The sequence below is a fragment of the Mauremys mutica genome, chromosome 1, assembly GCF_020497125.1.
Source record: "Mauremys mutica isolate MM-2020 ecotype Southern chromosome 1, ASM2049712v1, whole genome shotgun sequence".
In the NCBI taxonomy this organism is placed as follows: Eukaryota; Metazoa; Chordata; order Testudines; family Geoemydidae; genus Mauremys; species Mauremys mutica.
Window position 1 is genome coordinate 110,685,258 of NC_059072.1, and position 16,400 is coordinate 110,701,657.

At 44.9% G+C, this 16,400-nt stretch overlaps 2 protein-coding genes across 6 annotated transcripts in view; both read right to left on the minus strand.

Annotated features, from left to right (window-relative positions):
* LOC123351545 (sodium- and chloride-dependent GABA transporter 2) overlaps window positions 1–16,400 on the minus strand; it is a 503,805-nt gene that overhangs the window by 177,690 nt on the left and 309,715 nt on the right. The gene's annotated exons all lie outside the window — the stretch shown is intronic.
* Window positions 1–16,400, minus strand: part of LOC123351519 (sodium- and chloride-dependent betaine transporter-like) — a 75,214-nt gene that overhangs the window by 56,101 nt on the left and 2,713 nt on the right. The window contains exon 2 of one of the 5 annotated variants that reach the window (XM_044990908.1): window positions 4,714–4,902. The exons of 2 other annotated variants lie outside the window; for them this stretch is intronic. In XM_044990908.1, coding sequence (XP_044846843.1) covers window positions 4,714–4,719 — 6 coding nt within the window. In that variant the 5' untranslated portion in view covers window positions 4,720–4,902. Of the gene's footprint in view, window positions 1–4,713; window positions 5,126–11,080; window positions 11,380–16,400 lie in introns of those variants that run through there. 2 more of the 5 variants (XM_044990937.1, XM_044990921.1) reach the window with 2 other exon arrangements.

Consider the following 16,400-nt stretch of genomic DNA (forward strand, 5'->3'; position numbering starts at 1 on the left):
ATGATCATAATGGTCCCTTCTGACCTTAAAGTCTATGAGATGACGGGAACACAGTTTAAACAGAGCTTGTTGGTACAGAAAACAGAACCCCTTTGTCAGGTCTATCTTAGGGGGTGGGGAACCCAGAACCAAGTTCTGGGTCTCTCCCCATTTCCCCAGCCAGCTCCAAACTGACACTCCCTCCTCTGGCCACTGTGTCTCTTCCGGACAAGGAGGCCACCTGATCTCTTTGTCCCCAACACCTTCAGTTGGCAGCTTGCAGGGGAAACTGAGGCACCCACACAGTATTCAGAGAAAATATTAACATTCCCACTTCATCACAATAAGTGCAACAAAATATAATACTGTATATTGAAGTAGGCAAGTGCTGCTTCTGACTTTCCACTTTTAATTGACCCTTGTAATCTTGTGGCACTGACGCGTTATAGCTTCATTTTATATCGGCTTACAGGGCGGGAGCGGGGGGGCACCACCATTTTGGGCCCCACCAAAAATTATACAAACCTGCCGCCTATGACCCTTGGCATAAGTGTTTTAATAAAATGTAAGTCTGTAGAAACAGTTCAGGGTTAAAAACCTGTTTATAAAAGTAATACAAAAGTTTTTTCCCAGATTTTAGGCTAAGGTGGTTATTTTTTAGTAAGCACAATGTGAAAACAGCAGGCTTTTGCAGCTGTCAGCAAAAACAGCCTCTGTGACCAGAGAGAAGAAGGCCATAGGCCTGTTTTTAAAACAAAATTATGCCAAATACTTGCATTAGAAAGAATAGTAACTTTAACTGTAAATAAGCTTACTATATAAAATAAAAACTTTTTAACCATTAAAGTTTAAAGAAGTTAAAGTATGTAGCCAGAGGATATCTGCCTTTTTTTCCTCCCAGAGAAAACAAGTAAAGGGGCCCCTGCTCTGCTCTTATCTAAACAACTAGGACCTTCTTTTTTTCCCTCACTGTAACGAAAGCTGACCAACACATAATATAAACAATTTTAAAATGTGTTTTTAAGGTAATGCCTAAAAAAAACCTCTTTTGAAACTTATTAAATAAACACTTAAAAGACAAACCTACCTAAAGACACATCCCTTTGTTTACAGGAGTGTTTCAATAAAAAAAAAAAAGCATGCAGAGGCACCTCTGGCCTAAACCCTGACTAAGAAAAAGTTTTTAAAAGCTTTTTCCGCAATGTTTTTAGTGAGAACAACTTGAAACAGCCCTTTGAAGGTACAGGATTAGAAAAGAAGAAAACCCCTTTGAAAAACAGGCTACCTGAAGACACTTTTTTTATTTAGCCCCATTGACATAAGTGTTTCAATAAAATGTAAGTATGCAGAAACAACCCAGGGTTAAAAACACAGAAAACCTGTTTATAAAAGTAATGTATAATGATAAAAAAGTTTTTCCTTAGGTTTTAGGCTCGCATTGGTCATTTTTTTTTTAGTAAGGACACTTTGAAACAGTAGGCTTTTGCAGCAAAGCAGCTGTCAGCAAAAACAGCCTCTGTAAACCAGTAGATTAGAGATAAGAAGGCTGCTGCTTTGCCTGCTTTTTAACAAATACAAGTGAAAGTTATATTAAGTTTTGTAAAGGAATAAACACTTTAAAGGACAAGCCTATATGAAGACAGAGCCCTTTATTTAACATTTTTACAAGCGTTTCAATTAAAAAAAAAATGAGCATGCAGAAAACACCCCCAAGTGAAAACCACAGAACTTTAGTAACAGTAGTTTATATGCCCCTTATTCTGTAATCCAGTGGATTAGAGAGAAGTATATTTTCCTCTCCACTTTTTAACAAATTCCTATGAAAGTTATAGTAAGCTTTTATTTTCCTAGGGCTTTTAGATTTAAGTATGAATTTTTTGTTGCATTATCAGAATGTTTTTGTTTTTAAATGTTTGCAACCCATGTGCTGAGACACAGGTACAAGCTCCTGTGTTTGTTTTGGGTCCATAGATTTTATTAAAATAATACAAAACAGGCTGGAGCTTTCTCTACATTTTAAAAACAGATAAGACTAATTAGGCTAGCCCGTGCTCCATGCACTATAGTCTGTATTAGCAAGGCTCTAGGGGTCACTCCTTCAGTTTGCTTGGTTTTTTTACACAGACTGTTTTCCTAACTTTTTAAATGCTGTTAAAGTTTTAAAAAATTGTGAGATTGCATTGAAAGATACTTTATGAAAGTTATAACAAGTATTTTATTCCATTTATTGATTGTAAAAGACAAAAACCACCGCTTTGTGACTGCATGAAGCTTAGAGATAGCCTATCTGAAGAATACCCTCAGCCCTTGACTCCCCCTCCATACTTTTAACACTTGCTAAACATGCAGTGTTTTATTATATAAAGGTTTTTAACATTTAACATGAAAATACAGAATAGTCTGACATGTAACTTAACATACCCTTTCTAAAGGATATTCTGTATGCAGTGAGACCTATTTGAAGCATTATGGGTTTTTTTAAGTTTATTATGAAAAAGCAGTATTGACTGAGCTGTAACAAAACAAGGCCCCTCTTAGGGATATTTAGTAGAAGTTTAGTGAACCAAAAAGGCTTAAGATACTAGCCTGTCCTTTTAAAAATAGTATTTTTAAAGTATCAAAACAACAACTGGGTAAGAATATGAAAACTGGCAATTGAGGGAAGTTTACATATGTGTTTTAATCAAAAAAACAAGATTGCTTTTTAAAGTTTGGATTTATACAAAAAACACAAGAAAAAATAGCTTATGTAAAAAAAGTTAGCTGTTGAGTTTTTTTTAACCAGAGATATGGAGCCTTCCTCCCCCTCCACCCCCCCCCCACCACCACTTTTTTTCTTCTTCTTTTTTAATGTTTTTATTTATTTATTTAAACCAAGGACAAACAATTTTTTTTAAAAAGCCAGAGCCACAGACATTAGGCCCTGGGGGTAAGAAAGCTGTCCTGAGTTTTAGGGGGCATGTTGATAACTCTTTTAGTGAAACGGTCTTGCAGGCAGCCTGTCTGTGTTAGTTGTTATGCTTTAGCATGGGCAAGCATTTAATATTCAAAAGCATTTTCCCACTTTATGAGGTATTATCTCCCCCATCTTACAGCCTATCAGAAATATTAACAAAAACAAGCTTAAAGATACGTTGTAGCAAGGTCTGAAAAGTAATAATTACTATCTTGTCTAGAGAATATGTTTTGTTTTGTTTTTATAAAACACTTTTATGCAAACTGTAATCCTAGATGATGTACAGCATTAAATATGAAATAGTAGACGAGAGACCTGAGACATTGTTGAAATGAGAGGGGTCATGATTAAGTCCTAACGCAGAGGGCCTTGGGGTGGAAAATGAAAAGGTACAGCGAAGCGGAAGATGGTATGATTTAAGAGGGGTCCTGAGACTGCTTTGCAACGGTCCATAAGGAGTCTATAACCCTCACGCACAAACACCAGGGCTGAGTGAGGTGGGTGGGCCTTTGTTAGAGGATCAGGCCGTTCATATACCTTTTGTTGTTGTTGACAAACTGTAACCTACTAGCGCGTATACTACGGGGGCAACCTACTGCCCTTTTGACAAACCCCACACCCCTTGAACTCCATAAAAATGCGCTTTACACAGTTATTTTTAACTGACATTTATTTTACAACACACCCCGTTTTGTTCCCCAAACACATCTAACTGTTAGTATTTTTTCTTAGCAAGATTTTGTAATTTGCTGAACGAAAAAGATGTTCAACATTTTGCATTAAACATTTATCTGTCGGTTTGATGATTTCATCTAAAATGCTATTTGGGTCCTCGGCCTCTGTCACTTTGTCCACCAATTCTGCCCTTAGAGCTAAATGTTCCTGGGTTAAACAGAGGCACTGCAGCGCGTATCCCACACTCTCCATACACAATTCATGTCCCAGGGAAGATACTGGCACAAGCATGTCCCAGTGGGCCTTGCTGAGTCACAGAGTTGAGTAATCCCCATTGTGTGGTGCTTGCACAACTGTATCTTATTGAATTGTAAATCCCTTGTTTACAGTTCCCCTGCTGGTGAATGGCTGGTGATGATCATTTAACAATCGCCTGGGTGTGGGTCCCCTCTTTTGTTGCCACTGGAAAGTATCATGCGCCCTCCTTCCCTAAGTAAGGAGGGGCTCGTTTGATTCCAGGAGCTGGAGTCTCAAACAAATCATGGCCCAGTGGTCTGGCCTTGTGTTTCTCCACTGCGCTGTTCCTGTGGGTACAGGCATTGTTAGCTATCCCTGTCTCACTTCTCCCATGACCCGTCTCAAACACTGTTTGCCACAATGGTGTGTTTGTTTCTTCAGGTCCCCTAGCAGCAACTGTATAATGTCTCTTCATGAGAAGCTTGACTAGCGGCGTTGGCCAAGCGCTTCGAGGTGCTGACCTGTTTAAATAGAGGCGCTCCTCCTTACTTAGGGAGGGAGGGTGCATGATACTCTTAGCCAATAGTTTAGGGCTGGCTGTCGTTGTAAGCAGAAACCCAAACAAATCAAACACAGGTCTGTATGGAGACGAGGCACAGGTACGTTGTATGTAAGAACATTCAAAGCAATGGTTTGGCAGGGACCGATGCTTGGTTGGCTAGAGCCTTTTGGATCAAGCCTGCACAGAGACATATTTCAGTTGTTGTTGTTTGTTGTTTTTAAAAGCTGCATGCGGAAGGGGTCTCTTGATGCATGGTGTAAAAGGTTTTAAAATCATGTTATGAAAAAGTACAAAGATGCCTTACACACATTGCTTACTGTCAATTTTTCAGCAGCTGAGCGATGGTTCTTCAGAGGACTTGGAGGTTTTGGACACCGACAGCTCCGAAGGACCGAGCGGTTTGGGCCCAATCTGTTTTTGCCCCGACACAAAACCAGATGCTCCACAGAATGCCGAAACAGCAGGGGACGCTTATTCTGTAGGCCTGTACTATCTAAAGTTGAGGGAGAAATGCAGTATTAAGCCGGAGCGAGTTCTTAACCGTAAAACCTGGATGCGAGCACTTGTGCGAGCGGCTGTGCACGGAATCATCAAGCACTGACTGAGAGAGAAACAAAATGAGGATTGTCCTGGGTGCGCCATAGATGCCCCCAGTCAGAGGCATCGTGCCTGCGTGTACTGGTCTTTAAATGATGTGAATTGTAAAATTAAAGAATTCAGCAGTAGTTTGTGTATGGAGAGTGTGTTAAATATCATCATCATGCTGGGATACGCGCTGCCGTGCCTCTGTTTAACCCAGGAACATTTAGCTCTAAGGGCAGAATTGGTGGACAAAGTGACAGAGGCCGAGGACCCAAATAGCATTTTAGATGAAATCATCAAACCGACAGATAAATGTTTAATGCAAAATGTTGAACATCTTCTTTGTTCAGCAAATTACAAAATCTTGCTAAGAAAAAACACTAACAGAGTGTGTTTGGGGAACAAAACGGGGTGTGTTGTAAAATAAATGTCAGTTAAAAATAACTGTGTAAAGCGCATTTTTATGGAGTTCAAGGGGTGTGGGGTTTGTCAAAAGGGCAGTAGGTTGCCCCCGTAGAATACGCACCAGTAGGTTACAGTTTGTCAACAACAGCAAAAAGTATATGAACGGCCTGATCCTCTAACAAAGGCCCACCCACCTCACCCAGCCCTGGTGTTTGTGCGTGAGGGTTATAGACTCCCTATGGACCGTTGCAAAGCAGTCTCAGGGCCCCTCTTAAATCATACCATCTTCCGCTTTGGCTGCACCTTTTCATTTTCCACCTCAAGGCCCTCTGCGTTAGGACTTAATCATGACCCCTCTCATTTCAACAATGTCTCAGGTCTCTCATCTACTGTTTCATAGTTTGCATAAAAGTGTTTTATAAAAACAAAACAAAATATATTCTCTAGGGGCTTAGACAAGATAATGATCAACAAAATTGTAATTATTGCTTTGCAGACCTTGCTACAAAGTATCTTTAAGCTTGTTTTTGTTAATATTTCTGATAGGCTGAAAGATGGGGGAGATAATACCTCATAAAGTGGGAAAGTGCTTCTGAATAATAAACACTTGCCCATGCTAAAGCACAACAACTAACACAGACAGGCTGCCTGCAAAAGTGTTTCACTAAAAGAGTTATCAACATGCCCCCTAAAACTCAGGACAGCTTTCTTACCCCCAGGGCCTAATCTCTGTGGCTCTGGCTTTTTTTTTAATTTATTTGTCCTTGGTTTACATTTAAATTAAAAAAAAACCATTAAAAAAGAAGAAAAAACAGTGGGGGAGAGGAAGGCTCCATATCTCTGGTAAAAAAAAAAAGGCTAACTTTTTTTACATAAGCTATTTTTTCTTGTGTTTTTTGTATAAATCCAAACTTTAAAAAGCATTCATGTTTTTTTAATTAAAACACATATGTAAACTCCCCTCAATTGCCAGTTTTCATATTCTTACCCAGTTGTTGTTTTGATACTTCAAAAATACTATTTTTAAAAGGACAGGCTAGTATCTTAAGCCTTTTTAGTTCACTAAACTCCTACAAAATATCCCTAAGAGGGGCCTTGTTTTGTTACAGCTCAGTCAATACTGCTTTTTCATAATAAAGTTTTGTTATCTACAGAAATCCCTAACTTGTCTCAGGTTGTTGACTGCTGAAGCACAAGTGCACTTCCCTATGGCTCAGTGGGGTGGGGAACCTGTCAGATCCCCACACTGTCACCGTCAGCCAGATCTCCTACCAACATGTCGTTCTGAATTCTAGCCACTTCTGAGAGCTTTCTCCTGACAGGCTTCCCTAAGCTTCCCAAGAGGGTAAAGTGTCTTTCGTTGCCACCTCATCTGCAGCAGATAGGCCACCCAGCTAATGATTTCATCGCAATGCTTCTGCACAAGAGCAAGGAAGGAGAGAGGAAGTTTAGATGCCTCTCGTTTGATCTGTCACAGTCTTCACTGTTCTCCAATTTGCTGTAGCCCAGTGCACATCATCACGCAGGATGATGCTTTTGTCTGTGCATACTGGAGATGTTGTTCGATGCTGGGAGCAGGCAGCTTAACTTCATTTATTTGAGATGGATCTGAAGCAAAACCACAGAGTCAGCCTCCTTTTATCCATAGCTCTTTGTATTATGGAAGCCCCTAGGGGACTCTGGTTAAATGAGGGCCCCGTTGTGCTAGATGCTGCACATACACCATAGAAAGAGAGAGTCCCTACATGGACAAGGCCATGGGTGAGAGAAAAGCAGGCTTATCTCCATTCTACAGATAGTGGAGAGATTCAGTCACTTGCTGAAAGTCACACAAGAAATCTGTGGTAAAACCAGGACTGGAACTCAGATCTCCTAAGTCACGGCCCAGTACCTTAACCTGGCAGAGAGTCAAACTGGTATTTATTTCGGTTTGGAATCAATTGTATTCTTTGTGTTCGGGTTCAGTTTTGGTTCCAACCACTCAAAAAAAAATTAAACACCAGTTCAGATCAAATTTCAATCTTAGTGAGGTAAATTTAAAAAAGAGTTGAAACTTAAAATTGAAACTATTTTTATTTTTCACCATTTAACTTTTTGGTTTTGTGTTGTCAAATAAACACATTTCTTTATGAACAATTTGTTTGCGTGAACTAAAATAACATCTAATATTTGCTGCATAATATTGGACCTCTGCAGTGACAGGATACATTTGAGTTTGGGGCATGGGCTTTAGCTCAGGCAGAGCAACTGGAGGGAGGGGCTTCCCCAGGGGTTGGGGATGGGAGGGAGGAGCCCTGCCTAAGCGGGAGAAGGGTTGGGGTGCCAATACCTTTGCCTGTTAACTTCTGTTATTGTTATTGTTAACTTCTAGGACAAGGTAACATTCCACCTCTTCTTTCCCCAGGGGGAATCTCAGAGACGATTCATGGTTGAGCAGGCTGCTCCTAAGCTTCTCTCTCCCTCCCTACTCTTGTGGGCTGGCATCTTTGTATTCTCATCTCATTCTACTGGCACCGGCCTTGCTGTAGCAATCACAAGCCTATTTGTTATTGTGTTGTCTCGTTTGAAAATAAGATCACAGTAGTTTAAATGCACTGGGCTTAAAAAATGCCGGACCTTTATTTTAACCAGTCACCCAATTTTTTTCCAGTTCAGTTTATGGTGACCAGATGTCCTGATATTATTGGGACCATTCTGATATTAGGAGCTTTGTCTTATATAGGACCCTATTGTCCCCCGATAGGACCCTATTGTGATGCACTGTACCTTAAATTGAACCCTGTAACCCCAGTACTCATCATTTGTAGCTGGTTGTGGTATTTCATACACAGCATGCCTTGTAAAATATCATATGAGAGGTCATGATCTGCTGAAACTCATTGTTCTGTCAAAATATGTATATTGGTAGTGTGTAGGATGTATAAGATTTTGCATGTTGTTATTGAAATATGTTGTGAGGCTGGGAGGCACCTACAGTTAGCTCCCCAGTGGCAACAAAAGAGGGGACCCACAGGCGAGCGTTAAATGATCATCACCAGCCATTCACCAGCAGGGGAACTGTAAACAAGAGATTTACAGTTCAATAAGACACAGTCCTGCAAACACCACACAATGGGGATTACTCAACTCTGTTACTCAGCAAGGCCCATCAGGACATGCCTGTGCCAGTATCTTCCCTGGGACATGAATTGAGAATATAAAATACTGGATAGTGGCATCATACAATCTCCTCTCTCCTCCCCCACCTGCACGGAAGGCAACAGGAACACTGGAAAGACAAAGACTTTAAACTGGGGAGATTGGTCTCAGGCTGAGCAGAGAATTCAGACTGTGAATTAAGAACCATAACCTGCCTGTAATATCCAGTGGGGCAAGAAAAGCTGCTTGATTCAAAACTTACTGAGTCTGATAACATTTAGGATGTGGAATGCGTGTTTATTTTTATTTCTTAGGTAACTATTTCTGACCTTTATGCCTACCACTTATCACTTAAAACCTATCTTTCTGTAGTTGTTAAACTTATTTTAATGTTTATCTTAACCAGGGGAATCTGCTCAGATTACAGGCTGAGGCATGTCCACCATCCTTTGAAGGAATGGCAAACTAATTAATGAGCTTGCACTGGGGCGGGGGAGATTTATTGGTTTTTCCCTATTGGTTCGTGAATGGCATAGAGAGCATTCATGCAATTTAGCTGGGTGTGTCCCTGCATGTTGTTGACTAAGTGATCACAGTGCCTGGAGGGGTTTGCTGCTTGTCACTAGCAAAGCATTGTGAGAGACAGCCCAGCTGGAGAATTAAGGGGGCACAGTGATCCCACAGTCCCAAGCTGCCCCCTGGGGGTCCCTTCACACCTACCCCACTCCCAGTTCCCATCCCAATTTTTCACACTTGCTATCTGGTCACCCTAGTTCAGTAGATAGGACAAAGTTATAGGTCAGGTTCAGTTCCAGTTCAAATAAAAATTGTTGTTCAAAGTGGTTCTCTAGTTTCAGTTACTTCTTGTCCCTCTCCCAGTGGTGCTGGAACATTTTTAATAGTTGGGGTGCAAAAAGCCAGCCCCCTTACTCCTGTCTGCACCCTGCCTCCCAGAGCTGGGGCTGGGAGCAGGGCTGTCTCTACAGGAGCAGGGGAACCGGACAGGGATAAGAGGGCTGAGTCTGGGGCCAGCAGCCAAGACCCCAGGCGCAGGGCCAGCAGCTGGGACCTCCTGGCATGGGGCCATAACCCTGCGTGGGGGGCCAGGAGCGGAGCCCAGGCACGGGGCTGGGAGCCAGGACCCACATGCGGGGCAGGGAGCAGAGCCCCACATAAAACCTGGGGGTGCTGCAGCACCACCATACCCATAGCTCCTGCCCCTATGCCCATTCCCTGACCACAAACTACCCTGAATCTCAGAGACATCAGGACATGGAGCTGGACTTTGCAGATGGCCCTTCTCTCTATAATAGGCCAAACCAAACTGCAGTGACTCTGAGGTAGTGTATACAATAGCAAGCATGGGATAAACAGCTAGACAGACAGATGGCAAGGAGTGCTGTCTACTAACAGCAAGCCGCGGTGCCTTTGTAGCCTAATTTTCCTATAAAAAAGATGAGATTAAAAATATACCCGTTATGTCAGATGGCATCCAGGCTCTCTTCTTGGGTCCCCAAGTAACTGGCAGGGCTGCAAGTGACACAGATGCTCAAGGTTTTGTGGCTTACTCAGTTAGTAACAGCTTCTCTCTCTCTCTTTCACCAGTCACACTATCACGCAGCACAACAGTTATGCAGCCTTTGGTCAGTTCACCACCTTTGCTTTGCCTGTTGCTTCTAAGAAAAAAATCTCTGCACAACCCACAGACATGAGGCCCTATTTCATTCCTTTCCCTCGTGCTTTCAGGTCAGAGGAGATCCTGGATGGTGTCTTGTTTCCTTTTAACAGTGTCCACTCTCAGGGACCAGCAGCAGCCTCGCCACGTCATTTTCAGACACAAAGCGTAATGCATTCAGCATCTCCTAAGAGGCTAGTTTTTCCCATCTCCACCTGTTTTGCTATCTCAAATACAGAGGTGCAAGTAGAAATCGTGTCTTCCTGGTACACTGCACTCATGGGAGGGACACAAAGGGGTGGCGTGTGACATCCCCAAGTGACCCCTCCCTGCCCGGGGCCCCCATGGTCTCCCTGTCTGTCCCCTTCCCATGATCAACATCCATCTCACATTAGCTGGGGTGGGGGGGCTCTGTCCTCCTCCCACTGCGCTGGAGGATTCAGGAGATGCAGCTGTGTGGAGAGCTGGGGGCGCTACAGCCGCACCAGAGGAGCTGCCGGTGTGGGTCCTGGCAGTCCCATATTCTGCTTCTTTTGCTGTTGTGATTCCCAGGAGACAGGGCTCTCCGGAACCGCAGCAGGGAAAGGAGCAGAATATGGAGCCTCCAGGCAGCCCCACACCGGCAGCTCCTCTGGCACAGCTGCTGTACCACCCTCAGCCTCGACCCGCCCCGCTCGCCCTGTCCTCTGGCAGTGCTGCTGTACAGACCTCAGGCAGGAGGACTCAGGAGATGCAGCTGCGTGGAAGGGCTGGGGATGGGGCTGGTGGCGGGCTCCTCCTGTGTCTTTCTGCTACACCCTACCAGCTATATATATCTTACTGGTACAGCATACCGGACCATACCACCGTACTTGCACCACTGCTCAAATACCTCGAACTGGAGTAAAAGTCACTTGATAGGAGCATTCTGCAGTCTATGGACATAAAGATGCTCCCAGTCGGTACTTCTCAGAGGCCATCATTCTCAGTCTCTTTCCTTCTTCAGAAAGCACCTTCACCAGTAAAGTTTTCCTCCGATTGACATTAAAAAGATTCTATGCTCTGTAAAAATATCCTGGCTCTGTGTTACAGCCACCTCTTCTGTTCTGTTCCTGATTCTCTGACCACGCTCGCTGATGCCTTTTATTGCAGCTTTCCAAACTCAACGCTCCTGTCTGGTGCCTTTAGCTGCATCTGCAGGCAGCTTGTCTGTGTGCAACAACCCCAGTTTGTCAGCTTCCAGGCCACGTGGGCGGTTTCCTATCTGGCTGCTTTCACACATGACACTGCACAAAAGAACTGCAGCTGGGTGGGTCAGCATGTGGCCTGAAACACTGTTTGCAGGAGGCCACTTTTCACGGGAGGGACTTAATGTGGGAGAAGAGGTCGAGTCTCATTGGGGCCTCAGGGCGGGGCAGAGGTGGAGCATGGGCAGGGCCTTGGGGGGAGGAAGTCGCGCAAGGGTGGGGCCTTGGGCAAAGTGGGGGGCAGAGCCACAGTCCAGCTGCCGGTGCCCCCCCCCTTCTAGAGACCTTCTGGCGCTCACACCAGCCAGACACATGCCACCGATGAATAGAAGCTTCTATAGTGAGCAAGCTCTACGTGTCCTTTAGGGCTGACCCAGGCTGAGCACTGGGGCTCTTTTGCTTATCCTTAGCACTTCTTGCCCCTCACTGTCCAAGCAGCATAATAACATAGTTCCTCCCTGTTATGGGTTTTTATCCCTGCCCCCTTCTGCTGCAAGTTGCAAATTTAGCTGATGGGTAGAATTCACTTGCATGTCTGCTCTTCACTGGGGGTGCAGGGAGGGGGGAGAGCCAGCAGCAATATTTTTTGTCTGATGTTCCATAATGGTTTGCCTGGTATGAGCGGGACTTTGTCCGGCAGGACATCGCCCGTCTGTTGGAGACTAGTAGTTCACACTAGTTAATGCTTCTCTCCTGGCTGCTGATTTATGCAGTGACAAAGGCTTACAATGCAAATGTTCAATTATCACCTTACGATATGGGATAGAGATGTTAGATGTGAGATTGATGCCTGCAGGAACTTACAAGCATTCAATGCAGCCTAACACAAAGCACATCGTTATTAATCTAATACCAATTTGACCAATAGTAATACCCAGGGTAGCCAGACTGGTTCCAGCGATGGATTTGTCAGTGTTCCACTGAGGCCTGGGGTCCTTAGCATAAGCTGGCACCTGATTGGCCAGCATCACAAGGGCAACAACAATGGGGAGAGATACCAGGGGAAGGAAATCCATAGAAGGAAATATTAAAAACCAGGATTATTTAGTGCTGGCCGACATACAGATTTTGCACCACTAGTACTGTGTTGGTTCAGATAGAGGTATAGTTAAAGTGGTACAAAAGTGCCTTTACTGGTACTGTTTATGCCCAGGGCTGCCTGAGGGGGGCAAGTGGGGCAATTTGCCCCAGGCCCCGGGCCTCGCAGGGGCCCCCACAAGAATTGCAACCTTTTTTTATGGAAGGGGCCTCCGAAATTGCCTTGCCCCGCGCCCCTTGAATCCTTTGAGCGGCCCTGTTTATGCCTGTAAATTTACAGGAAAGCTATAGCAATGGAAGTGTCTTTGTACCCATATAACTACATCCACATTACGGGGTTGTACTGCTTTAACTATATCTGGTCCTAAAGCAATGTATTACGAGCAGTACAAAACTGTGTGCAGACCAACTCCCAGTGTAGAAAGGAGAATGGCAAAGAGGATGAGGATGCAGGGGGGTGAGATCAAAATCTGACTCTGCATCTGCAAACACAGTAACTAGGATTTTAATTACAAGGATTATTGATCCTCATGCTTCAGGGAACAAGCACCCTGCTGAGTTCAGAAAGGAACTTCTCCTGCCCGGCCCCGTTTGCTTCATTATTGCACACTGGTCAGGCAAGGTTCACAGTGTATCTACGGTACAGAGAGAGAGCCAGATTCCACTCTCACATAGACCAGAGTATATCAGGAGGAACTGGTGAAGTCACCAGCGTTACACTGGTGTAAGCAAGAGCAGAATCAGCTCCCTCTGCCTTTGTATTAAAGAAAGTAACTGCTTTAATCCAAGTAAGTTAAAGAAACAATTACTGCTCAACTCCCAGGCTTGTCCTACATGCTACCAGAGAACAAAGAGCTCCCAGCACATTGCAAAGTAACAGGGAGCTGCACCTCACAGAAACACCACGGATCACATTCTTCCAGGTACACGCCACACACAAATACCCCTGACCAACATAAGTTTTGCTGACATAAGCGCCTGTGTGCACAGCACTATGTTAGTGGGAGATGCTTTCCCACCAACATAGCTACCGTCGCTCGTTAGGTGGTTTTAGTATGTCAATGGGAGAGCTCTCTCCCGTCGGCATAGAGCGGCCACATGAGCGATCTTACAGCAGCACAGCTGTATCAGTACAGCTGTACCACTGTAAGCTTGCTAGTGTAGACATGGAAACTTCAAGAGAGACAAGAAGGTGAATAGCAAGAACCTTATCTCCAGACTTGGAATAAATAAATACTTGTGACTCACCAGCCAGTCAATCCCAGACCCCATCTCAAATATACCAGGATGGGAAAGGAAGGCCAATGAGTGACACAGGGGAGAGGACTCCTGCCTGGAACCACATCAACTTGGCTGCTTTCCACTGATCCAGGCCAGCATCTAACACGGGGCTGCACAGATAGGTGCTGGAACTAGCAGTACTGGGGGTGCTGCCGCACCCCCTGGCTTGAAGTGGTGTTCATCATATACAGTGTTTACAGTTCTATTCAATGGCTCTCAGCATTCCCCACTATACACATTGTTGAAAGGGTTCTTAAAGCCTGGCTGGGGATTAGAGGAACTATCCTGCCAAGACAGAGATAGGCCCAAACCAAAAATTCCCAGATCCCAACACCTCTGCATTTTGGAGTATTGGAAATCTGGATCTGAATTTTGCCGCTGGGGCCGATCTCCACTTCCAAAGTCTCACATGTGAGGCCACTGCTTTGGGGGCAGACTCAGAGCCTCAGAGGTCACTGGTGGCCAAAGGAGCCAGTGCCTTCAGTTCTCTGAAATGAGACCACTGACTCCTAAATTCCCTTCCCAAGTACAGACGCACACAAACCAACAGCAGCTTTCAATTGCAAGCTTTCCCCCAGAGCATCTCTTTAGCCTGCACCCAGCCATCAGGTTTGGACTGTGTCCCTGCCAGTTCAGGGAAATCTGGCTGTTACATCCAAGGTTATGCTAAAGTCCATGGCTTACTCATCCACTGTCAGCAGCTGCTGACTGGAGAATTGGAGCAAAGATATTTCCAGTGGGATTGGCAGTGACCATCCAGGACTACACTTCAAGCTCTGCTCATTCAAAGGAGATATGGAATATCTTTCATGAACTTTTAATATGACCTGTTGCATGTACACTCATCCAACAGGCCTGTGCGAACATAGTAAGCCACATGAATGTTCATGTGTGCGTAGATGTGTACTTGCAGACAGACTGGCACACAGGCACAGACACACAGACCAGTGCCCTCCAGAATCACACCACCGATAAATGGGAGCAACTCCTATGAAGACCAGCTAAGGTTCTGGCTCACAGCTATGCCTGTTGGTGCATAGGCGTGTTACTTGACCACTCTCACCAGTGTGCAGACAGAACTCCTTCTTCCTAAAGACATCTTAGCACCACCCGTTTTCTTTCGCTCTCAGCAAGGGATTCACAATTAGAGCTTGGCACATTTTTTCAGGTGAAGAGTTTTTCTGATGAACACTATTCAGTCAACCTGGAACTATTCATGAATCTAATACAAATTTGCTGAATAGTTTCAGCCAGAGAGAAATTTCCAGGCTAGATTCACAAAACAGCCAGAGGAGCCAGAGGTTGGGGACTTTATAGCTTTTAGCCCAGTGCACTCAGCAGGGATGTGGGAAACCTAGGTCTGAATTCCAAGCTCTGGAGCAGGGACTTAAACCCAGGTGTCCCCGAAGCTCTGGAACAGGAATTTGAACCCAGCTCTGCCCTAACCAGCAGACTCTTGGCTCCTCTAAGGTGGGTCTCTCTCTCCATCTCACCTGTTGAAATTGTTGTGCTTTGTCTAAAATACTTGAATTGTCATTGGGCCGGCGAGCAAGACACAATGAGAATAGCTCTATAGTCTGGAGATTAGGGCACTCCCCTGGAATGTGGGAGATCCAACTTCAAGTCCCTGTGCCAATGAATATTCAGTCAGGGGGGTGAAAAGACACAGCCCTGACTGACATATGTTGCACTGACGGAAGTGTCAGCGTGGACAGTGCTATTTCGGTGGGAGAGATTCTCCCACCGACATACCTAATGCCACTTGGTGGGGGTGGTTTAATTATGCCAAGCGGAGAGCTCTCCTCCGTCAGCATAGAGCAGCTACACAGGAGACCTTACAGCAGAACACCGGCATCGGTACAGCTGTGCCACAGGAAGGTCTCTAGTGTAGACATGGTCTAAAAGTTACAGGGGGGCCACCACCTTCGTTCAACCCAGCACAGATTTCTTCAACTCACTGATATTTTCCACAGTGTTCAGATCTGGTTGTACAACCCCATATTTTTTCCAGTACCAGCAAACCAAAAAAAAGTGCAGTTCTTCACACTACCCTATTCACAGCGCTTCCCCCTCCCCTCCGCAGAATCCTTGGATCAGGACATTCCCCAGCAAACACACACCCCAGGAGACCAGTAAAGTTCTTCTCACAGAGCAGCAGCCTGCAGGCGCCCAAGTACATGTCAGGACACTGTTCTCCCCGGGGAGATGGTGTTTGAAGAGAAGGAATTTCTATACTTTGCTTACACCAAATGAAATTCCTGCAGCCTGTCCCACTGATTCCTCCCTCCCACTCCCCATACACCCTCTCTACCCATCCCTGCTTTACAACCCCGTCACTGCCTGCTCCCCTCAGTGCGTGTCCTTCTCACACCCCATAACTGTCTCTGCCCATCCCTTTTGCTACCTGGCCCATGCACTCCCTAACCCTAATGGTACCTGTTGCCTGTCCCTCTCACAGCCCCGTGCTCTCCACCCCACTAGCAATCCCTCGGTGCCCATTCCCTTTGCTATCCATCTACCTCTCTGCCAATCTCTCTAGCAGCCCTTGCTGCCACGTCCCCTCACTACCCATTTCCCTCTCTGGTGTCCCTACCTTCTCGCCTCAGAATTTCCATTGGAAATCAATAAGGAAAGTTCCCTTCAGTT